Source organism: Aspergillus wentii (genome assembly GCF_001890725.1).
Source record: "Aspergillus wentii DTO 134E9 unplaced genomic scaffold ASPWEscaffold_1, whole genome shotgun sequence".
NCBI classification, from domain to species: domain Eukaryota; kingdom Fungi; phylum Ascomycota; class Eurotiomycetes; order Eurotiales; family Aspergillaceae; genus Aspergillus; species Aspergillus wentii.
The window spans coordinates 1,203,945-1,225,766 of record NW_024467832.1 but is presented as its reverse complement, the minus strand read 5'-3'; the positions used below and the strand labels follow the sequence as shown (position 1 = coordinate 1,225,766).

General features: G+C 48.4%; 9 protein-coding genes across 9 annotated transcripts; 6 read left to right on the top strand and 3 right to left on the bottom strand.

Annotated features, from left to right (window-relative positions):
* Positions 1 to 100: 100 nt before the first annotated feature.
* ASPWEDRAFT_33865 (tRNA (adenine-N(1)-)-methyltransferase) lies at positions 101 to 1,835 on the top strand. The gene is made up of 4 exons (XM_040833882.1): positions 101 to 227; positions 301 to 447; positions 520 to 590; positions 659 to 1,835. The coding sequence occupies exons 1-4, from the start codon at positions 119 to 121 to the stop codon at positions 1,634 to 1,636; spliced, it is 1,305 nt and encodes a 434-aa protein (XP_040694137.1). The 5' UTR covers positions 101 to 118; the 3' UTR covers positions 1,637 to 1,835.
* A 249-nt stretch (positions 1,836 to 2,084) lies between these two features.
* Positions 2,085 to 5,216, bottom strand: ASPWEDRAFT_145141 (CCR4-Not complex 3'-5'-exoribonuclease subunit Ccr4). Its single transcript, XM_040829479.1, has 2 exons — positions 3,697 to 5,216; positions 2,085 to 3,623 (listed from the first exon to the last, which is right to left on the bottom strand). Exons 1-2 carry the CDS (start codon positions 4,736 to 4,738, stop codon positions 2,434 to 2,436), a joined length of 2,232 nt encoding a protein of 743 aa, XP_040694136.1. The 5' UTR covers positions 4,739 to 5,216; the 3' UTR covers positions 2,085 to 2,433.
* A 3,313-nt stretch (positions 5,217 to 8,529) lies between these two features.
* ASPWEDRAFT_99611 (class I SAM-dependent methyltransferase) lies at positions 8,530 to 9,720 on the top strand (the record flags this gene model as incomplete). Its single annotated transcript, XM_040839675.1, has 1 exon — positions 8,530 to 9,720. The coding sequence occupies one exon, from the start codon at positions 8,530 to 8,532 to the stop codon at positions 9,718 to 9,720; it is 1,191 nt and encodes a 396-aa protein (XP_040694135.1).
* A 92-nt stretch (positions 9,721 to 9,812) lies between these two features.
* Positions 9,813 to 10,609, bottom strand: ASPWEDRAFT_215732 (electron transfer flavoprotein regulatory factor 1). Its single transcript, XM_040832291.1, has 4 exons — positions 10,427 to 10,609; positions 10,228 to 10,371; positions 10,164 to 10,176; positions 9,813 to 9,956 (listed from the first exon to the last, which is right to left on the bottom strand). The coding sequence occupies exons 1-4, from the start codon at positions 10,470 to 10,472 to the stop codon at positions 9,905 to 9,907; spliced, it is 255 nt and encodes an 84-aa protein (XP_040694134.1). The 5' UTR covers positions 10,473 to 10,609; the 3' UTR covers positions 9,813 to 9,904.
* Positions 10,610 to 10,940: 331 nt separating this feature from the next.
* Positions 10,941 to 12,457, top strand: ASPWEDRAFT_33856 (thioesterase family protein). The gene is made up of 4 exons (XM_040833881.1): positions 10,941 to 11,481; positions 11,556 to 11,565; positions 11,670 to 11,839; positions 11,901 to 12,457. The coding sequence occupies exons 1-4, from the start codon at positions 11,122 to 11,124 to the stop codon at positions 12,252 to 12,254; spliced, it is 894 nt and encodes a 297-aa protein (XP_040694133.1). The 5' UTR covers positions 10,941 to 11,121; the 3' UTR covers positions 12,255 to 12,457.
* Positions 12,458 to 14,582: 2,125 nt separating this feature from the next.
* ASPWEDRAFT_178309 (uncharacterized protein) lies at positions 14,583 to 14,982 on the top strand (the record flags this gene model as incomplete). Its single annotated transcript, XM_040831756.1, has 2 exons — positions 14,583 to 14,776; positions 14,823 to 14,982. The coding sequence occupies 2 exons, from the start codon at positions 14,583 to 14,585 to the stop codon at positions 14,866 to 14,868; spliced, it is 240 nt and encodes a 79-aa protein (XP_040694132.1). The 3' UTR covers positions 14,869 to 14,982.
* A 265-nt stretch (positions 14,983 to 15,247) lies between these two features.
* ASPWEDRAFT_55868 (putative ubiquitination network signaling protein) lies at positions 15,248 to 19,006 on the top strand. The gene is made up of 2 exons (XM_040838254.1): positions 15,248 to 17,254; positions 17,312 to 19,006. The coding sequence occupies exons 1-2, from the start codon at positions 15,523 to 15,525 to the stop codon at positions 18,625 to 18,627; spliced, it is 3,048 nt and encodes a 1,015-aa protein (XP_040694131.1). The 5' UTR covers positions 15,248 to 15,522; the 3' UTR covers positions 18,628 to 19,006.
* Positions 19,007 to 19,190: 184 nt separating this feature from the next.
* On the bottom strand, positions 19,191 to 20,611 carry ASPWEDRAFT_33851 (flavin reductase family protein). Its single transcript, XM_040833880.1, has 2 exons — positions 20,379 to 20,611; positions 19,191 to 20,321 (listed from the first exon to the last, which is right to left on the bottom strand). Exons 1-2 carry the CDS (start codon positions 20,437 to 20,439, stop codon positions 19,528 to 19,530), a joined length of 855 nt encoding a protein of 284 aa, XP_040694130.1. The 5' UTR covers positions 20,440 to 20,611; the 3' UTR covers positions 19,191 to 19,527.
* A 99-nt stretch (positions 20,612 to 20,710) lies between these two features.
* ASPWEDRAFT_33850 (mitochondrial 54S ribosomal protein bL31m) lies at positions 20,711 to 21,690 on the top strand. The gene has a single exon (XM_040833879.1). The coding sequence runs from the start codon at positions 20,837 to 20,839 to the stop codon at positions 21,329 to 21,331; it is 495 nt and encodes a 164-aa protein (XP_040694129.1). The 5' UTR covers positions 20,711 to 20,836; the 3' UTR covers positions 21,332 to 21,690.
* Positions 21,691 to 21,822: the final 132 nt, after the last annotated feature.

Sequence of the window (21,822 nt, the reverse complement as noted above, 5' to 3'; positions counted from 1 at the left end):
GCCGTGGATGGGGCTGGTGCCTGAGGCATCTGATGGGACTTTTTCTGCCATTAGTTACTCCGGAGGTATCTATCTCAACTCCGATATACAAGCAGTTGCGCTTCTCCAGGTCGATTGAATGGCTCGTCTATTTCAGTCGCTGCGGCGAGTCTTGGGGCTGAATGCTTCATCTAAGCCCATTTCCAAATTCCCAAGATCAATCGATACGAACTTTTCCATCTTTCAAGGTACCGTACCTATACCAAGCTGTCGTTTTCGTCTTGCCAACCACAATCGCTAATTCGCTTTCTTATCCTTTAGAGGGCGATCGAGTCGTTATCCATGGCAAGAACCCATCGTTAACAAAACCTTTGAAGAGAGGCCAGAAAACCGATGTGCGCCGAGGGATGCTGGAGCATGACAACGTTATTGGTCGGAGAGTACGAGACGTGGTTAAATCACACAAAGGTCAGCCATTGAAAGTATTCTCAGAGGACCTTCAAATAGGAGAAACGCTAACAATTGTTCAATCGAAAACAGGCTCCGACCATCGACTCAGCCTCCCTTCTCTCGATGAATATGTCGTCCTAACACCTCGCTTGGTAACGCCGGTATGCGCTTGACTCCCTCCGACGATTGACAATGAGAAGGAATTAGCCCATTAATGCCGGCCTAGTAGATCTATGCGGCAGATGCCAATTTAATCGTCTCCCTACTTGACATTCACGTCACACCTCCCGTCGAGGGAGGAGAAGAGCCACCACTGGAGATTCTCGAGTCCGGAACAGGCCACGGCTCTCTCACCCTGCATCTCGCACGCGCAATCCAAGCCGCCAACTCGAATCCACCTGCATTACCAGCAAAATCCCAGATTCAACATTTGCAAAGTCGGGTAAAACGACCCGCGGAAGAAACAGAGGACAAGAGCGAAGTTAAAGAAACCAGCGCCGAGGCCAACGAAGAGGACCCAGTCCAAAAACAATGGGATGCGTGGCGCTCCCAGCGCAAAGCCATCATTCACACCGTGGACGTCTCCCCCAAATATTCCGCCCACGCGGAGAAGATCGTCCGGGGCTTTCGACGAGGAATCTACGCCGGAAACGTCGACTTCTACGCCGGCCACGCAGAGACCTGGATTGCAGAGCAGATCGCAAAACGTCAACCCCAGCCTGGCCTATTATCCTTGAAACCCAGCAGAGTCGACCCGTTCCTGTCCTACGCAATCCTCGACATGCCGTCCGCTCAACTGCGGATTCCCCACGTGGCCCCGGTCTTGAAAAGGGACGGTACTCTCGCCGTCTTCATGCCGAGCGTGACACAAATCGGCGAGTGTCTGGATCTCATCCGCCGGCAGAAACTGCCCTTTGTTCTTGAGAAAGTCGTGGAGCTCGGTTCAGGGATCAGCAGTGGTCGTCTGTGGGACGTCCGATTCGCAGTCAAAAAGGCTCGTGCTGATCCTTCTTCGTGGACCGAGTCCGCTGGTTCAGAAGAGGCCGATGGCCAGGAACATGAGTCTTCTGAAGCAAGCACGGAAACCGCCGTTCCTGAAGAACCAGCCAAGGAAGAAGAGAGTGTTCTCGTCTGTCGACCAAAGGTTGGAGCAAGAGTTGTGGGTGGAGGGTTTGTTGGAATATGGAGAAGGATAGAAGACTCCTAACCTGCTTACTTGTCATGTTTGGATACCCATTTGTACTATATAGACTACACTCTGTTCCTGTACTATGATAAAGAATGCGCCAGTGTACAATAATAAAGATAAACCAAAGAACTAGATCTACATATTCTGGTCTACAATCTACAATCCCATGGATACCCTACGGCACAATGGAAGACTTACAAAACACATCAAAATGAACAATGACAAACCATCAGGCCCTCTATTTTACGAGATACCTTTGGATCTTTGAAAGTACAGAAACCAAGCGAGACGTACACGGAAAACGAGAACCCCATTCGCCTAATGGAGAGATAATAAAGAAAAGAGAAACAAGAACCCCTCATCAGGGACCAAACCAGGTTACCAAGTCGTCAGAGGTCCCTCTCAGGCCTCGAGTTTCACCCAAACACCAACCCCCTCCTAGCGTCGTGAAAAAACCGTCGCAGATGATGATGACGTTAGATGAGCTAGGACGAAATTGAGATTCGAAAAAAAAGGAGAATAAAGGAAGATGAAGACAAACATGCACCCAACAGAAAGAAGATGAAAAAAGGAAGGTTGCTGCGCCATTGACTACTTTCCAAGAATATGATAAGCGGGTTCAATTGAAAACAAAGGCCCACTGGCGACAGCAATCAAAGCAAATAAAAACTCACAAGAAAGTAAGATGAAAAAAGGATAAGCAGGGCAATAATAGAACACCACAGACACACGCAATACCCCCAAAGATTCCGAGATGACAAGAAAAACCGGCTACACAAACACCAGTCTCATGAGATTCGATATGCTTCATACCCTTAATTCCGTTGCGGTCCGAAATCCGCCTCCACAACCTTACCCTTTTTGCCTTTAACTGTAAACTCCGCAAACAATGCGACATGGTCACTTGGAAAATGAAAATTGGGGAAGCCGGGCACTCTCTTTAGGTACTCTTTATCCACCTCCCCGAGTAATGCTGACACGTGCAGCGTATTGGATGAATACCAGACATAGTCAAGGATGTCACAGAAATCCGGCGTGTAGTTTGTGAAACTCAATTCACCAATGTTACCATAGGCGGATCTCAACTTGAATGGATGCGTCATTCCAACCCGACTAAGATTACCGTAAAGACGCTTCTCCAGATCGGGGTGCGCTTCGGTAAGTCGTCCATTCGCGATCAAATTGTACGCTGCCGATCCAGGGGCAGAGTTGAGATCACCACACATGAACATGGGAATCTGGTCACCACTGGAATATTCGACGGACGGCGCCGGCTCTGCAGGGGTCGATGCTTCCGAGTTGCCTTCCGCTTCAGAAAACCGGAATGCTGCTTTATCGGTACACGCGGGCCATTTGGCGTAATTGTCCGAGAGTTTCGTCAGTTCCTCCATCAGAATGGCTGTCTGAATTAGCTTGACATCTTTGAAGGCGGGGTCCCAGTAAAGATGAGCGTTCACGACGATAAACCGAGAACCAGTTAGTCGGTTTTCTAGGAAAATGACGACGGCGATGTGATCCTTTTGCCAGAGTCGGTTATAGATGTCATCTTGCCCCTTGGCATCTGGTCGCCGCACTGCAGTCTGGCCGAAGTTGATGACTTGTTTATCCAGGAGTATAAACTTGTTTCCCTTGAAGAAAGCAGCACAGCCATCAACCGATTTGGCCTCTTCCTCCTGCATACCCATGGCCCTTCCTCGTGGCCAATACACACCCTTGTAGCCATTGTAGGCCAGCTGCTCCCGGAAAAAGTCATTGTAGCTACCCTGATCGATTTCTTGGAGACAGACAATATCCGAATCATGAGACCGCAGCTCATTCAAGATGAGTTCTCTTCTGAACTCCCATGACAAAACGCGGGAGGGAGTGTAGCCATAGTGTGACGGGGTAGCAGACGAGTCACACAGCGTGTTGTATGAGAGAACGGTGATTTTCTCTGTGGGGTTATTTGATGAGTTCGCGGTTTCGTCAAGGATGACCCAGTCTCTGTCAGTAGGTGGAAGGTGAACTAGTATACATGTTAGCTATATGTGCGATGAAGCCTCAAAAAGCAGGAGAATCCCCCCCACGGTTTGACTCACCTGGCATTTCTTCCCTCAAATATCTGATCAGAGCTTTGGTTCCTTCCTTCATAATCTGTGACTTGAGAATATCACTGAGCGGGTTGCCTTCGATACCTAAAGTGTCCAGCCTATAGAGGTATCCCATCTCATAAGGAAGTGTACGGAGATTGTTATCGAACAGGTAAAGCTTCTTTAAGCTTGTAAGCATTCCAATCTCTTCAGGGAGCTCAGTGAGATCGTTGCCCGACAGGTCCAGGTGATTCAATTTTCGTAGCTGACCAATTGATGGTGGAAGGGCCTTGAGTTTGTTGTGGTTTAAGTAAAGCTTTTCCAAGAAAACATAGTTGAACAGAGAGGTGGTAAGCGCGCGTAATCCCTGTCCACCAAAATCGAGGGCATGCCAGCCTTGCCTTGGAGCGGCTTTCTTCTTGGCCAAGCCATTACGTCCATCAGCCCCATTTTCATTCGTTTCGGGCTGAGAGATTTGGATGCCCTTGGCTTGCTGTGCGACTGATCGGGCGTGATAGTGTGGCGAATTGGCCTGCCTCGACTCGGCAGCCAGCTGAAGCTGTTGCTGCCAGTGTTCGTTCATGGACTCGTCAATATCCTCGTCAAGAGTAGCGTGAACTCCGTTTTGCATATGGCTCGGGGTGAAGTGTGGGGTAGTGGTGGCCAATGCCCCGCTGGAGAAGTTGTGCTGGTGGTTTATATTGTGAGAAGCCTGGTTATGGTGTGAATGGTGATGTGGTTGTTGAGCATGGTGGGGGTGATGGTTCTGAGATTGGAACTTGGGGATTTGCATGCCAAACCGTTGGTGGGCCTGGCCCCCATTCATCATGACATGCTGCCCTTGATGGGTTTGGCTGTACATGGTGAATGGATTGAGCGCAGCAGCTTGGGTGAGGGGAGGGGAACGAGAAGGAGAAGGAGTGTCGTGGCTGAATTTCAACCTTCCAGTCGGCGAGTTGGTGCCGTTTCGGACGAGGTGTCGTTGTTGTTGTGTTTGGAAAAAGAACTGCCCGGCCCCAGGCTGCTGGAACCTGTAGGTACCATCTGCCATTTAACGTGGCAGATGAGACCGTGACTTATTTGGCTGAAAGAGGTTCGTGGGGAGGGGTTGGTTGAGCCAGGCGGAGCTCAAGGCGATGGGGGAGGAGAGAGGAGGAGTCGGGGATCGGATACGTTCTCTCCTTCTCTTCAACATAGGGTCCTGAGGCGGAACCACCCCGGGTTATAGTCTCTGCAAAAACACGTCTGCAGTAGAGAAAAACCGCAGGCGGCCTGGTACCGTTCCTCCAGAGGCAATCTGAGATCGACGTCGAAACGGTGGGATGATCGAACGATAGGGGCCGGCGTCGGGCGAGGCGAGTCACGGCACCGGAAGAGGAAGATCTGGCGGCAAGCCTAGATAGACGCGCGAGGTTAGACAGAGAGCTCGAGGGGAGACCACCAATCAGGATAGGATGGGCAGGGCGCACGAGGAGTTCCGAACGATTGAAGTAACAGAGGCACCAGGGGTCTGTCTGGTCGAGATGGCTTCACCGTCGTCTTGATGCTGCCCGGCGAAGTGGTCGAAGGCGGGAGTCGATGGGGTCACGTGATACAGAGTCCGAAACGTGATTCGCCGTCGATGACAAGGCCAAGACCCTAACCAGATCTCAGCTTGGACGCAATCAGCTCTTTGTTTTCTTTTCTTTTTATATCTTCATCTTTATATGTCTATTTCTTTATATCTGCTAATTGTTTATTATAATGGTTGCTACAGGGGTAACTTTGCCGTTCATTGTTACCCCTGATCCTGCTGACTAGGGATCCAGCATGTTAGGCAGCCTGTCCTGCCCAAAGCGGAAATACTAGTGAATGTTCTAGTCAGTCATGAATGAAATTCTCTATGCAAGGGATTTTTGCAGACGTCTTTCGGACAAATCCCTCGCGTCATACTGGAATGCTGCAACAAAGCCATTTCAAACCTTTGATATCTGACCAAGATACAGAGACTCCACAGTTGAATGGAATGAACTGTTCAAAGAAAGGCAACCCATCCATGTGACTCTGGGGCATACAGTTTCTCTATGCAAAACAGATATATCTGGGCATATAATCTGGTGCAATCCTATACAAACTCAGAAGATTTATATATGAAGAGAATAACCAGGGATCTTCTATACTCAGCGCTGGGTTGAGACATTGGATCCCAGCATCAATTTTTCACGTCCAGCTTTCAGCTTTCAGCCATGGAGATAGATGTCGATCTACACAGCTGATACCGAGCTGAGTTTTACTGGAGTGTCAAGAAAGAAGCAATAATTTGTCTATCAGATCCACTGTGGATCCTGTGTCTACTCGGGATTCAGTTGTATACTGTACTTTATAGAACTACTATAATAGATAAGTTGATGATATATGATTATCGTTGCGTAGATCTGCCCTAGACAGCTAGCTTGAATAACCTCAAGTCGACGACAAGATCCCAGCCTGTCCAACCCAGACAAGCTATTTCTACAACATCATCAGCCATAGACATTCAAATCCGTGGAAGCATACATACACCGCATGTGGTACAGTAACAGTTTTGTCCACAGTTACAGTGGGTAGGGGCAGTGCAGTGGCAGTTTGATCCACACGCGCAGGGCATTTTGACGTAGTATAGATACGGAGATGGATTGAATAAGATGGAAGTGGATGACAGATAATTGAAGATAATTGAGGAGATAAACGGTTGTTATATATTCGAGGATGACTCGCATTGACATCATGTTGTGGATGTTGGCATGATGAGCAATTGTAGTCATTATTTCCTCATTATGTCTACTTTTGTTCTTGAGATATGTCTTTGATATCAGGTTCAATTTGTATATAATAGAGCATAAATCATCTGATGAGAGATAACTATGAGAGATACTATACTCTCCATATTTACCCGAGTATGACAAGCAAAACGCTGCTTCTTTGTCATAAAAGGAGCACTCTTGTGCATGACCATTGTGGACTCGCAATATGTTGAATTCTTCAATTATGGTCTCATATCTCTATTTGACATAGTCTTATATACCCCTTCCCAGAGGAATACGGTGACCTGTATTAGGCTGCTGCTGTTATTGCGCATCTTTATCCATTGAATGATCATCTCCGGTTCTTTATATAAAGCTTATTTGAAATTGATAGAGTAGAGCAGATTCGATGTCTACGGGAGGGCTGAGAGGATTTGAGGTAACCTTAGGCTAAGCTGCCAGACGAATGGTATGAGCCATTAAAATCTAGATGCAGAGCAGTTTAGACGCCTCGAAGAACATTGATGCCGTTTAGATCAGTCAAGACTGACGTGGCAGAGGATAGCAGCACGACTGACTGTCAACCATAATAAGATACCCAATGATTCTAATTAATCGAAAAAGAAACAAAATGTCTCAGAAAAAGCACCCAAAAGGAGCTGAAACCAGTCGCCACACCAAGCATCAAAGCGTCGGAAATGCCGACAACCAAAGAAAATATTGCTTGATGCGTGAGAGTACGAGGATTCTACCAGATACCAGATGGGGTAATCTCGCAGTATTTATCACATACAGGCTGACCCCTGACGATAATCCTCCCAATAGTCAGGAACACGGTAACACAAGCACACACACGCGACGGTCGATATATTTCAGCCTTGACCTCGAGGCTGGAGATCTCCGATTCACGCAGACAACACAGACCTTTTCATGAGCCCTCCGAGTGTAGATCAGGCGAGATTTCGGATGTTGTTTGAGTGTTCGGATGTCTACATACACACTAGTTGGGCTAGAGTCTAGAGAGATCGATTTAGTAATAAAGTAGTAAAAGCACTAACTACTGTTGATATGATAAAGATGCAATGATTGGCATTGGAGCAGTTGGAGACCGACGCATGACTGGGGGATTCTGGCAATAATCATCGCAAGAAAGTTCGATAGAGCATCATGAATTGCCCGAAACAGACAGTTCTGATCTCAACGGCAGCCATCCGAGGCACGTGGATGCAGGGAGTCATCCTTAGCCAGGCTTGCTTTTATGATTATTTGAACACTAAAGTCTGCAATTCTTCTACGGAATGATTAACCATTCTCTACAATCTCCGTAGATTATATTCTAGAATCAGATAATACGAGTAGTCATGATGTCAAGACTTGCGGCAGATAAAGCCGCCATGAAAAATGCACCTTAACTGTTAGTCTGCAACACGGACCACGACGTTGGTCAGGATGGAAATTCTCCAGTCTTGATTGTATCTCGACCTGTTTCATGTATGAGATCATGTACTTTTGAGGCAACCATGGTGAATCTGGAGTTGTAGCTAATGTACTGTAGGACTTCCGCCACACGGAGCATCGACTCTTCTCCGTTGCAAATGCAAAGGACTATGGAAAAAGGTGGACTCTAAGGGGTGGGAACGGGATCTTTGGCCGCCAGTTCCGTCACTGATGATTATTATTATTATTATTTTAGTTATTTTAGTTGTTATTTTCTGGTTATTTGCCCCCTCCAAGAGTGGATGCTTGCGATCCATCCGATTTCTCTCCTGCAGAATTCCAGCCAATTTTTTCCTCCCCTTGAACTGAAACTGACTCTCCCCTTCTCCAATTCTCTCTCTCTCGCTCGAAACTCTCCTTCTTACCCCCTCTCCCCTCTCTTACTTTGTATCCTACTTTTATTTCTCTTATTCTTGCTTCATTAATCTTTTTTTTTCTTCATAATATGTACTCGCTGTAATTTATCAATTGTTGTCTCTGTGTGAGAATGCGACCGTCTAGAGACCCCCATTAACCCTGAACCTTACGGATCGGATTCGCCTTCCTCAATGACATCCGCATTCCTCCTTCGGAGATGGATATGATGACAATAGGCACCACTACCTTCACCACGCCCGCCGCGGCTTCGGGCTCTGACCTTCATTCCACCATCAGTTCCACCGGTCCCGGTTGGGCTGCCACCTCCACCTCGTCGCTCTCCTCCATCACCGACTACTCAACCTTCCCCCTGATCCGCCAGGGTGACCGTACCTACCTCAGAGACCCTGAAAACTTATACCCTCTACCATGCGACCTGCCCGAGATTCATCGCCAGACCCTGCGCTCCCTCATGCTGATTCGCGTTTTCGGTGGTCCCTTCTGTAACCCTCACCTCGCCGATAATCCCCCTAAGCGGGTCCTCGAACTCGCCTGCGGTTCGGGCCTGGGCTCCAGCCAGTGCCATGATTTCTTCGCCCGTCGCGGTCACCCCAATGTTTCCTTCACCGGTATCGACCTCGTCTCCGTCGCCCCCGACTTGCGCAAAAAAGGGGTGAATTGGCAGTTCAAGCGACATGACCTTCGCAAGCCCCGTCTCCCCTTTCCCGACGATTACTTCGATTTTGTCTTTATAAAGGATGCGGGAATGTGTCCCTCCAGTCCGGCGCAACAAGCGTCCGGCTTGAGCGAACCTCTTCGGGTGCTCAAATCGGGGGGTGTCCTGGAGGTCTGGGATTCCGACTGGGTATTCCGATCGCTGCTCCCAAACCCTGCGCCCGCTCGTAAGCTAGCATCGAGGGAGCAAGAAATTGCCGATTCGACCGCGACATATACCTTTTCGGCCGCGACCCCGTTCACGAGAGCACAGAACAAGTTCTTGCAGGATTACAATTCTTGGGTTGAGACGGCGTTTGACCGTCGCAAACTGTCTGCTTTGCCGTGCGCCACCATCGGACTGTCTTTCAATTCTGAAGTCGATCTTCTGGAGAACGTTGACAGCCGCCGGATTGCCATCCCGCTCGGGGAGATACGGTGGGAACGCGAGGGTCAAGGCAGGGATACCGGGCGGACCCGCAAGCCCTTGACTACAGAGCAGCTCTCGATTCGGCGCACGGCTCTTATCACAGTGATCCAGATGATTGAGGGCATGGAGCCCATGCTGATGGAAGCCAGTGGGAAGAGTCGAGATGAATGGGACCGATGGTGGGCAGCAATGACAGCTGACCTGTTCCAGAAAGGAGGCATCGCAGGCGGAGAATGCCTGGAGGTGAGTGCCTGGTGGGGTCGAAAGAGATGAACGCCTGCCCTAGAGGCAGGATTTGCAAAACATAAAAGTACCTGGTGTTCTTCTGGATGAAAAGCAGTGGCCATTGCTCACTTCATATTGGTGATACCCCGAGTCTATTATTATTATTTTTTTGTCTTTTCACTGTATATGTTCCTTGGAAATTTGTTGGAGACGAGCTCGAAAAGAACGGGCCTTAATTGTTTTCATAGCGCTGTTTCAGCGTACGGTACCGCTTTAGGTAGTACCTGTTGACTTCTTGTCAGTATCACTGTCTTGCTGTTTGGAACGTGCTGTTGCATGATGTTATGATATATGACAAGTATAGTGGGATGGCTATGGGCTGTATTCTCAGATAAGAACCTTTGATAGCTCAGAATTGAAACCCCCTGATTCATTATAATATGACGAGTAGGATGGATTGATCAGATGGATAAGAAATTGTGTAAACTTACAGTGCCTCGACCTCTAAGATGAATTAGCAATCAGCCATTCAAAACGTCATGCAGCAAGACTTACCCTTTCTCACAAATTCCGCCCTCCCGATAGCCTTGCGAATCTCCTCTTCATCGCTCAGATGCGCCTGGCCCGAAAAAGCCTTGTGTAGCCTATTCCTGAAATACTCATATCCGAGAGGATAATTCCGGCCTAGGTTGAGAAGCTCTGAAGAAAGTCAGATAAGGCGGCACCTAATACGTAGACAGGAAAGCCGACATACCTTTATAGACGTTAATTACCTGCCGGCGTAGCTCAGGAGTCGTCATGATTTGACCATCTAGCCCGGTGGCTGGGTTGAGGCGATAAGTCGTTTGATGTGGAGGAGTCGAGTTGATACGGAGAGAAAGTGAGGAGAGGTTGCAGGTGGTTTGGTAAGTCTGCAGTGGGAGGATGTTTCTTCCTCGGCTGGAGTCGGTGACGTCGCACGGACGGAGAGATGATTTGCTGACGGGATATTATATCTCGACCAGTTAAGTAGGTAGGCAGGTGTAGGTATTTATGTTAATTATTTCAGTGTTATTTGGCTTGTCCATTGGATATATTATTCCTTGAGTATGTTTGTATATCTTAAATGCCAAGATCGAGTCTTAAGATGCTGTTCTATAGGGGTGGTATTCGGGGTAAGGTTCATTAAGATGAAACTAGAACCCACAAATTGATCTTCAACCCTGGATGCAAGATTATATCTGAGACCAAGTCTCGTCCAATTGTCACTTATCATTCAATAAATAATTGTTTATTTTTGTAGTAGTACTCTGTAGCCTACTGAGTACTGTGAGTTAGAGCAGGGTTAACCGACGCCGGCTACTACGCCCTACAGAGTACAGCTTAGGCTAAGGGCGGACTGCGGAGAGCCAACGCCATCAACTCCAGACATCAACATCCAACCTCTAATTCCGACAACCCACCAGCAAGATGATAAGAAGACAGTTTCTACAAAAACAGCATCTCGCTGTCTCTACCCCGCGACCCTCAATTGGCATCACCAGCACCCGCCTATTCTCAACCTCACCCGCGCCGCAGAGCTCCGACCCGAAACAGAAACCCGCGACGACGAAACCCCACACCATTGATCCACGATGGCTGACCATGATGAAGAGGAGGGTAGGGCGGTGTATGATGTTTGGACTGAAGCCGACACAGATCGACGAGGCAGGGGGCATACTGCAGCAGCTTGCGAGGGATTGGCGCGAGCTGGTTGCGGGGAGTGAGGGTTATCTGACCAACGAGACGAGGAGGGGGTTGTTTCGTCATAATGTGGTTTGGGGAGAGATGGTATGAATCTGAGTTCTGTTTTCTGTTTATGGGATGAGATGAGTAGCTTATGCGCTTTGCTTGCTTGTGGTTAGGATACTATGGTAAGGCCGGCACCCCAGTTGTTGTATACCTGAGCTGACAGATTAGGGTACGTTTTCGATATTGTGCTTGGATCGTACTGAAGTGAAATGGCTGATTTAATGCAGGGCATGTCAACAATGTGACGTACGTGCGATACGCCGAAACCGCCAGAGTGAACCTCACACGCAACATCGGCATACACATAGACCCAGCCAACAGGAAACGATGGAGTAATCTTCTCAATTCGACCGGCATTGGCCTGATTCTGCGGAGCATCAAGGTCGATTACAAATTCGTGAGGCTTTCGTCTTGCCTGGCTTGAGGTATTATTGTCGCTGACATACATGCTCGTATAGCCCATGACGTACCCCGACAAGATCTCCGTTTACCATAAGCTTGTCCACGACCCGACTGCTGCTCCTTCTCAGTATGCTTTTGAGCTTCAGGTGATTATCCTTTCCGAGGCGCGCCAACGGCCTGCTGCCCGGTGTCACGAGGACATCGTCACATATGACTACAAAGGGAAAAAGAAGACGGCGCTGCCGCCATATGTGATGGAGCAGTTCAAGGCCATGTGGGAGCTCCAAGAAGAGGCCAAGAAGGTCTGGCAGCAGCGGATTGTGGATATTGAAAACCAAGTTCGAACACTAGAGTTAGAGAGCTGGGATCGCGCAGATGCTGTTGAAGATACAGGGTCTGCTAAGAAGTAGCAGAGTGATATACCCTCAGGTAAATAACTATACTATCGGGTATGTACTGTACATGGATGATATAATACAAGTCAATTGAATTGGCTGATCTTTGATCTGTATTTGAAACGCTCATCTGACTAGGTCTGATAGACGGACAACTCAAGTGGCTGTGCATATGCATCTTCATATTGATCCGATCCCTCCTACAAATAAAGATGAAAGACATGAAGCAAAGCGACAAGCTTGCGTGGACATGCACATCAATGACAACGCACCGACAAATCATAACCGGCATACTGTAGATAATCCCAGAAGCAACCAATTTCAATCCCGACTTCTTTCGAGCTCTGCATGCAGGGTGCATGATTTGTACAGACGTGGGGGAAGTCAGAAGAAACAAGCAAACACGTATGTCATGTCATTTCATGAAATCGACTCTTCAGTAGTGCGTAGTGAAATAGTATGAATTCTCCGAATTATCTACTAGTTTGGTTGACAATTCCGTTCCTACTTCTAATTCTGATATTAGCTCGTCGGGTCAGATTTACTTTCCAGCTTACATTGATGCTACCATTTCCTAGATGTCCATTCCAACGGTCGGCTTCGGGGCGGCCTTGGATCGGCTGAGTTTAACCCCAGACATCTAACGGTTGATATGATACTTTATTATTCCAACAGACTCAATTTTGTACTGCTACACATGATGAATTGGACCCTGCCGCTAGTGCCACAAGCGGTAAAACGAGCGAAATGATCGACCGGCGCTGCGTTTAAGGCCTGTGAGGCTGTGCTGCCATTGGCCGGCTGGGCAGTGGGTCTTGAACTGGAAATTTGGCGATACGCGGGTAGAAGAGGTGAAGAGTTGGCAATGTAGCGATGAGAGAGGATGGCTGAATTGAATAGAAAGAATAATAAGCAAGTGTCCTTGACGAACAGCCAGTCTTATATCAGATTCTGGCCATCATCTGACAAGCGTTGCGGGGCAGCGACCAACTCTCGCTCGACTAACACGAGTACAGTATCCCTTTTGGGGGCAGAAACGGCAGATCCATCCTGTTAGTAAAAAGATCAATATTTCCTTGCCCATCCCAGTTCAGTCCAGCAAATGACAACTCGGACAGACAGGCTTCGTGCCTTCGTGCATATTTTATTTATCCAACTCGGAGCTGCGTGGACGATGATAGGATCATGGAGAGCTGCTAACCTTGTCTAACGAATATGGACGGATGGAGTGACGATGATGCTATCTAAGTGGGGATTTTTCCGATCTTGAAATCGTATTTCCGTATTCGTATTGTATGGTACCACCGTCCATCCGTCAACAGTCGTTCAGCAATTTACCTTCTTGGTACTCCGTCGTATGTTGAATTATCATTCTAGTTATTATTGAAAACAAGCGATAGGCATCTGTTGAATCTAAGAGTGATACTGCATGGCCAAGATGCTCACCACCAGACTGACTGACAGCGGCTTATCCATGATCTGCACCGTCAGACCTGCCACAAGTGACAAGTATGAAAATTCGATATGATCCTTGCAAGACTTAGGGCTATATGTCGACGGTCATGCAAAAATGGTAGTCATAAACCATAACCACAATCCACTATCCTCGCAAACCTCGCAAGATAGCCGAGCATGTGATACCGAGACCCTGACCTGACATATGGACATCCTACCGAGTTTTCATATTCTGTATCCATTCATGCAAAATGCAGCATAATCACGGACTATACTGAGAATATCGACTAGCATGAAAATTTTGTGTGAGGGCACTGCGTAGGTAGTTCAGTTCTCTAGGCTCTGACTAGTAGGACAACCCCGCAGAAGAGGTCAGGATCGTCAGATCAGCCTGCCTATTTGCGCCTCAACAACTGTATTGAATATGCATACTACCTGAATATGTGTGTTGTTGGACGGAAATTGGAAAGCGAGGGTAAAAGATCGACAGATCCTGTGTCAAGTGTTCTTGCCATAGTATACAACAGTTTGAATGTTTATTAAGTAAGACGGCTTATTTGAGAGATTAAGCTCTTATAAAGGTTTTCTACTGCTTATGATATAGACGTTTGATTGGATATAATGCATAAGTACTGTCAATTGTTTATCCTGACTGATGTATATGTATCCAATTATCTTTACTATCTATTGGATACTATATTCATAGCGTAAATCATAGCATGGTATCCAGCTTATCAAAGTCTTAATGATTGAACTACTTCTGGCTGTAGTTGACTATTCCTGATGTCACACTTCACTCATTGACTTTCTATTTTTTAAACCAATTTTAAGCCTCCTTCTCAATTCTCTCCTGCAACTATTATACCAACCACGAGAGAACAAGAAAACATGGACTATCCTGTGGTTGAGGTTTCAGCCTCTACGTTCTCTACACCGCAGGCCCTCCTCACTCAAGTTAAAAAGGATATAACCCAGTCCACACGACCAGGAGAGTTCGTTTACAATGACGTCAGTCTTGCCTGGAGTCGTCCGATACTAGATGCTCTTGAAGAAGATGGAGAAGTTGAGGCTTCTAATGCTCGGTAAGTCGTCAAGACCTATATAGTCCGTGGCTAATACAGCTTCTAGCATCAACTACAACTCGGTGACTAAAACGATGTGGATTAGAACCTAGCCCGCTATCCATGGATGCCACTGGGGTTGCAGAGAAGCATCGAGGGTACCAACGGTCTACTGAAAGAGAATGAAGTGAAGTTGTTGAAGTTGCTTAAGAATATATTGGATGAATGCTGAAAGATGCTGTATTGTTTGGTATGTACTAAAAATAGTGTACCGTAACGTATGATCTGCGTATTGTATGTATGAAAAAGTCAGACCGCTGCCTCAGGCACCCACGCCCTGTCCGGTTCTGACGATCGACAGCCAAACTTCCAACCTTTTTGGTCTCAGTCCTTTTCCCGCCTCGTCTATCCAGACCCAAAAGTCAACCAAACCTCATTCATTCATTTTTCCTTCTTTTCCTCCCCTCCCCGCCACCCTCTCTTCTTCTTCTACCCCCCCCCCCCCCAATCCATATCCGTCTAAATTCTTATCTGCATCTTTCCTTATTCTTCTTCTCTGTCCTTTCGGTCTCCCTGTTCACTCCTTCTGTCATTCTCTTTTCCCGCACACTTCCCTGATTCATTCCCTCCACCTCGGCCTTTCACCACCCCTTCCCTCCCCTCCCTCCCCCAATACTCCACACTGTCTTCGCTCTCACTTTTCGCCTGGTCCAAGTCCTTGGCTTCTTCTTGCCAAGTTGACTCGGACCTGGTTATAAGGCTCGTCCATGCCACGTTCATCAGCTACGGCCCGGAAGAGTAATAGCAATCGGCAAGAGAATGGCCTCGTCGGTCCCGGCAAGAAAGTGACCAAGCAAAAATCAAATGGACATCTGAATGGGAACGCCAGCAGCGGCTCTGCACCGGTCTCCTCTCAAGTCGACTTGCTTTCGTCTCGCTCTTCAAGCGATCCCGCCATCGCGTCGGTAGCGACTGCGACCAAAGTCAACGGAACGGCGGATAGCTCCAAATCGGATGGCAATGGGCGTGGTTATCCGAATGGGTACAGCAAGGGCAATTCGGATATGTCGCACGAGCAAACAAATGGGGATGCGGCGCCGAACGGTAGCCTGACCGGCCAGGCCTCGCGTCGCTCGGATAAGTCCACGCTTGGTTTCAAGAGGTCCGGTTCGAATTCCTCGATCAATCCGCTCCAGCTGGCGTCGACTATTCTCAAATCTTGCCCCATCTACGATACGATTGCCATCCTGATCTTCCTGCTGCAGCTCCCGCCTATGGTTCTTACGTTGGTCCAGTTTCTCTTCGCCTCCCTCACCTTTATGCCACCTGGTGGCGCGTCGTCTGGTTCGTTGTCGTCCAACTTTGACATCTTCCAGGGCCCCGCCGGAACGCCATCCCTTGGTACAATGATAGCGATGGATGGGTTCTGTCTGCTTTTTTGGGGTCTCTTCATGTGGACGTGGGCGCAAAATTTTGCATTGGATTTGGCCCACGTTCAGGTCGCCATTACACTGGGTGGAGGAGGTTCGGGAAAAAATGGAGGTGTCAATACTCTTTGTGTTGGTATCGTTCTTGTTTTACACATCCTCCGCAGTAAAGGTATACAGGATTTTGTTATTGGTCATCTTCTTTCTTCAAAAATCATCAGTCCCGATATATTGTCGCAATACTCCCATTTCTTACCGCCTGAATTTCGACGTACCGAGCCGCAGACATCCCCGAGTTGGTTACGGAGCTTGCTTGCCGTCCATATACTAGCCCAAGCCGGCACCGCAATGGCAAGGCGCTCAATGGCCAAAAATAGGTCTCCCACACCGTCTCGAACAGGAAAACGTGTCGATACCGAAGCATCCGCGGGTTCACAAACGCAAATTGATTCCTCGTTCGAATCCGGTGCAAGTGTCTCCTCTTTCATCGGCCCCGATGGTCAAATCATTCCGGCGTCGTCGCTCAAAGACGGCAGGGATCGATTAATCTCGGCGAAGAAACGTAGGAGGCAGGCAAATCAGGTGCGGAGTCGCCAACCATTTTGGGCTGCGCTCGCTAGTACAAAGGTTACCGTTATGAGGGAATATGAACATTCACGGGTTTTGTCGAAAACAGGTCGAAGCTTTACAATGACTGAGGAGGATCTTCAAGGCGTTTCTTTGGACGATGGGTTGGTTTGGGTCACCGAAGTTGATAGTTCTACAATCAAGTTCGCTGCCGGGGATTTTTCTTCGGCAGATGATGCCATCGTGAATGGTGCCTGCGAAGCTGGGCACCTCGGTGATGAGATGGAGCCATTCTATGTCTGCGTCAATGGCGCCCTCTGGGCGACTGCGAACATCTGCAAAGTGGAGGACTCTGACAAGGGATCGAGCGCTGTTAACTGGCGTGGCGAGATATCTGGTCTCGCCCCCAATTGCGCTTATACTTGTTCCTTTGTGCGAAGTGATAATGACGAAGAGATCTGTGTCATGAGTGTCAAGACTCCCGCCACAACTGACACAGAGCAAGGTAATTTATCAAACCCCAGTCAGTATATTGCTACGTTCATTCTAACCATATGCACAGCTGTATCTTCCGTCGCTCCTCCGCCGCAACCGTCCTACCGCCCCTCGTCTCCGACCACCACACTCAAGAATTCCATCGTCAACGCGGAAGCCAAACTGAACGAGAAGCGTTCTCGGTTGAAGAAAGCTAAGAATGATCACAAGCTCGTGGTTTCCAAGATCAAGAAAGAGCTGGACAATTACAACCATCGTCTTCACAGTGGAACGGATGAAAACAGACAAAAGCAACGCTCCCTTCAACTGGAGCGGAACATTCGCCAGACTGAGGAAGCTACCGCCGCTCTCGAGGCTCAACTTGACGACATGGAGAACGTACCCGAGGAGGAGATTCAGGAATGGAAAACACAAAAAGCCAACTTTGAGAAGGAACTGGAACTTTTCAACTCAACCAAGGAGGAGCTTGCTTCGGCGCGTTCTGCTGTCGCTCGGGAAATTTCCTCGTTGGAATCTGACTTGAACTCGACTATTCAGAGGCGGGAACGTCTTCAGGGTCGTCGGACCAGAGTCAACGAGCAATATGAGAGAATTATATCTGCCAATGCCCAGGGACTCAACGAAAGGGAGCGTCGTGCCGCGGAACAATTTGCAAGGGAGCAGGACCATGCGAAGCTTGAAGCCAACTTCAACGAGCAATTCGCCAGCATCAGCCAGTCCGTGCAGGATTACCAGTTACGCACCAGTCAACTTTGGCACCAATCGTCTGCTATCGAGCAAGTCATTCAGCAGCAACAGCAGCAGATGCTCATGGACCCTGGCCCGCTCACTCCCGAAGGCAATTTGCCGGGCACCAATCCTCTCCCCGAGACCTCGGGTATGTCCCTGGCTGCACTGACATCTACAGCGCCGAACACTAGATCGCTACTCGGGCTTAGCTTTCCTCCGCTGAAGTCGAGTCCCCTCCAGCATGCATCGTCTCTCGCTGGAGCAGGATCCTCTCGCCCGACCAGCCCGGGACAGCCGTCTTATCTGCAGCAATTTCCGACCTCTCCGCTCGCCACTACCAACTCGTATTTCGGCACAGATTTGATCCACCGCGACCGATCCTTCTCGAACCGATCCGGCCGGAGCAGTCAATATGGATCCGATCTTATGGATGCGAGCCGCCTCCCGTCTTTCCAACCCGAGCTACCCGATATGGTGTCTATTAAGAGGAGGAGCTCTGGATCGGAGAGCAATGCTTTGAACTCCGGTCTGAGACCTGTTTCTAGCCCATTCCAGCGGGTTGGTAGTCGTGGAAGTGGCAGTGGAAGCGGTGCCAGTGGTGGAAGCGGTAGCGGAAGTGGCAGCCCGAATTCTGCGCGAGGCAAAGGAAACTAGAAATAGTTTACTTTGTAGCCGTTGCGGTAGCTGTATAGCCTCCAGTTGCATATGTTCTGTCTTCATTTCTCCTCGTGTTATCCTTCTCCGACGTGGCCCTGGATGAGTGAGCTTTCCTGGGATCCATGATCCCCGTTTCTGCGACCTCATCTTCAGCGCTCCGAAGAGCTTAGCATGGCCTGTGGTCAATCTTGCGTCCTTCATCTTTTGTAGATCTCATCTGAAACCGTTCATCTATTCCATGTTCATGTGTATTCAGTGACACCTGTAAATCACCAGTAACTGATACAATGGTGTACCTAGCAAAGAATGGTCAAAATTGAAGCACCCCAATCTGCATATACACTACACTTATAATTGCAAAAGTATATCTTGACGCTTATCTCAATGTCTTCCATTGAGTTGCGCTGGTACATGAGATCGTAAAATTCAATACGTAGGGCTGAGGAAACTTACATGATTACATACGTGACGTTAATTCCGCGCGCTAAAAGCTCAAGTCTGTGGTATTGTATTTACCAAGTCAAGATCCATTGGATGGATCCATCTGATATTCAGTCAAGGGGAGATATATCATGGCAAGGCAAGATACGTACATATATCCTATACCTGCATGGCATTTCATATTGTTATGTATTTATTATGTTTATAGATACAAGTGAATCTAACCTCTCCTTCATCCCTCGCCAATGGCTTCTAACCCATCATATTGTACAAGTTGACCAGTGGACCTGCCAGCTGCCCACATGGTGTCATAAATGAAGAGCTCTCTTCAGTCCATAGATGACTGACTGGATTCGAGAGCCTATAAAAGAGACATCTCATGCATTCAATCCCACTTTATTAGTGGGGTTTATTTCAAAAAGAATAGGCCTGTTTCGTGGAGAAAAGCTCTGGATGCTAGATTTTGTGGCCCATTTCCCAAAATCGAGTGTCGGCGTAGGTAAGACACAGATCAGATGCTGAGCTGGCCTTGTTGTCCTTCATATCAATGCTCAAGGGGCGTCCGGGGAGTGTCTTTACGACACTTCCGAGGACAATTGTGTGGTCGTTCACCTCAATCTCTTGGGGCTTGAGTGTGCATTCTAACACGAAAGGGAAGTCCACCAATTCGGCTTCGGTGTTTCCTGTAGACTGGGCCCTCTTCTGGAGAACGGGGAGTGGTCTAGCAGACTCCATGTCGTCACTGGGTGCATGCGAAGCAAATTCGAAGTCTCCCTCTCCGTTTAGAAGGGTCAGGTTATGGTTACCCTTGGAAAAGTCTCGAGCAAGGGCGGCTGTCGTTTGCAGGGGCGACAAGAGGTGCACGAGAAATCGTCCGGAGGGTTTGAGTGCGTTCAACGTTTCAGACGGTCGTTTCACATTGAACGAAATAACCGGCTCCGGTTTGAGCGATACTGTATTGAAGGAGGAAACGGTCATTCCTCGAAAGGCTTTATCGATGGGGCCATGAGGATCGGTGGCGGTGATGATGGCAACCGGATAAGGCACTCGTCTCATTAACAGGCGGACTTGGTCGGACAGGGGAATATCGCTGTCTGAGAGATTTCCCTGAGCTTGCTGTGCAATATTTGCCTTCGAGGCTGCTGTGGTATCGGCGACGGTTCTACATGACTGCCATTGTTGTATTGGTCGACCGAGTGGAAGGGAAGAACGGGAAAGTCGATTAGAGATGGCAGTATAAAAACGTGGCCCTATAATGTGTCAATAAGGCAATTTCTTTGAGTAAATGGACTAGAATATATACCAACCTCTGAACTGTCCCGCAATCTGGCTTGCGACAAGCACAGGACGAGAGTATGGGAGCTTCATGCCGCCGGCGGAACAGCGAAGGGTTCAAGGAATGGCGGGAGATTGGACAATAAAACTGGAAAAGAGACCATCGAAGCTCTCCAAAGTCATCATGAAGAGTTCATGTACCAGACTGAAAGACGAAATCAATTGGCAATCATTGTCCGAGTCCACTCTCGTCCCTCATTGTCTGACCAGGAACTCCGCAGTCCCGAAAAATAAAGGAAAAAAGGGTCGGTGCTTACATAACTCCGACCTTGGAACCGCGAAATTTCTCGGCCAAAGCAACGATAGACCACCGCAGCAGCGCTTTGGAGCAGCCCAATTTCAACCAATCCATTGTCCTCGAGCTGAATCCTGCTTCATTATCTGTTTCCTATCAAAATCTCTTGAGGAAGACCAGAAAAGGCACCTCCAAATGTCATTCACCACCCCCCTCCGCCGGAGTACGGCCACCGTCGCCAAAGTCCAGACCTCCACCACCTTCATCTGCTCGCAATGTCGACATGCAACCCTCCTCCGCCGGCCTAAGCGCCCATACACCTTCACTCAGCTCATTACCATGTCTGATGGCAGTACCTTCACACACCGCACCACCTCTCCGGTCCCCGTCTACCGCTCCACCCGAGACACGCGCAATTCCCTGCTCTGGAACCCATCGTCGAGCAAATTGCTGAACGTCGAAGAGGACGAGGCTGGTCGATTGGCTGCTTTCCGAGCCAAGTTCGGTAGGAGCTGGGACGCAAATACACCCACCGAGGAGGAGGTACAGGAGAAGCAGGCTGCTGGCCAGAGCAAAGCGGAGGCCGAAGCAGAGGCTGCTAGAGAACAGGAAGAGGAGGACAACTTATTGGACTTGATCAGCTCGTTTGGACAGGAAGAGCAGGGTGCCCCCGGGAAGAAGAAGGATTAAGCTCGTTCGAGATGGGGGGAGAGCATATTGGGATTTCTGAAAGATAATCGGAATTGGTAGCGATTCGCAACACGCTAGGGAGTTGACATTGTTTTGTTTTCTTTTTGTACGATACGAAAAGAGGATGGGAAGACCGCATGGACGATAGCATTCATATCATTATTCGGGCTGTTCATGGCTGGTGGGCAGGATGTCTTGTGGCAGACATCATGCGGGTGTATCTTTTTTGTTATCATCGTTATTATGGCCCATATTTGTTAGACTTTCATGTATATGTACATCATACCATCATACCACTTGTTGGAAATTTCAACCTCGAGCATGAAGCTCAAACAATATTGGTAATTGAAGCAATCGTAGAGAAATGAGTTTTGTTTATTCCCGATACATTATGTATATTGAGGCAACCGGATATTGGAAAGCGAGTTACAGTTATAGAGACGACACGAAGATGTTGGAACCAGGTCCTTCGTTATTGATACTCAGTATAC

Coding starts and splice junctions, on each gene's coding strand:
- ASPWEDRAFT_33865 (XM_040833882.1), top strand. CDS start 119: ATGGCTCGTCTATTTCAGTCGCTGCGGCGAGTCTTGGGGCTGAATGCT. Junction 228..300: donor GAACTTTTCCATCTTTCAAG/GTACCGTACCTA, acceptor CTTATCCTTTAG/AGGGCGATCGAGTCGTTATC. Junction 448..519: donor CGTGGTTAAATCACACAAAG/GTCAGCCATTGA, acceptor AATCGAAAACAG/GCTCCGACCATCGACTCAGC.
- ASPWEDRAFT_145141 (XM_040829479.1), bottom strand. CDS start 4,738: ATGGCAGATGGTACCTACAGGTTCCAGCAGCCTGGGGCCGGGCAGTTC. Junction 3,624..3,696: donor TTTGAGGGAAGAAATGCCAG/GTGAGTCAAACC, acceptor CATGTATACTAG/TTCACCTTCCACCTACTGAC.
- ASPWEDRAFT_215732 (XM_040832291.1), bottom strand. CDS start 10,472: ATGACGACTCCTGAGCTACGCCGGCAGGTAATTAACGTCTATAAAG. Junction 10,372..10,426: donor GGTAATTAACGTCTATAAAG/GTATGTCGGCTT, acceptor GACTTTCTTCAG/AGCTTCTCAACCTAGGCCGG.
- ASPWEDRAFT_33856 (XM_040833881.1), top strand. CDS start 11,122: ATGATAAGAAGACAGTTTCTACAAAAACAGCATCTCGCTGTCTCTACC. Junction 11,840..11,900: donor TCAAGGTCGATTACAAATTC/GTGAGGCTTTCG, acceptor ATGCTCGTATAG/CCCATGACGTACCCCGACAA.
- ASPWEDRAFT_55868 (XM_040838254.1), top strand. CDS start 15,523: ATGCCACGTTCATCAGCTACGGCCCGGAAGAGTAATAGCAATCGGCAA. Junction 17,255..17,311: donor CACAACTGACACAGAGCAAG/GTAATTTATCAA, acceptor CCATATGCACAG/CTGTATCTTCCGTCGCTCCT.
- ASPWEDRAFT_33851 (XM_040833880.1), bottom strand. CDS start 20,439: ATGAAGCTCCCATACTCTCGTCCTGTGCTTGTCGCAAGCCAGATTGCG. Junction 20,322..20,378: donor GATTGCGGGACAGTTCAGAG/GTTGGTATATAT, acceptor GACACATTATAG/GGCCACGTTTTTATACTGCC.
- ASPWEDRAFT_33850 (XM_040833879.1), top strand. CDS start 20,837: ATGTCATTCACCACCCCCCTCCGCCGGAGTACGGCCACCGTCGCCAAA.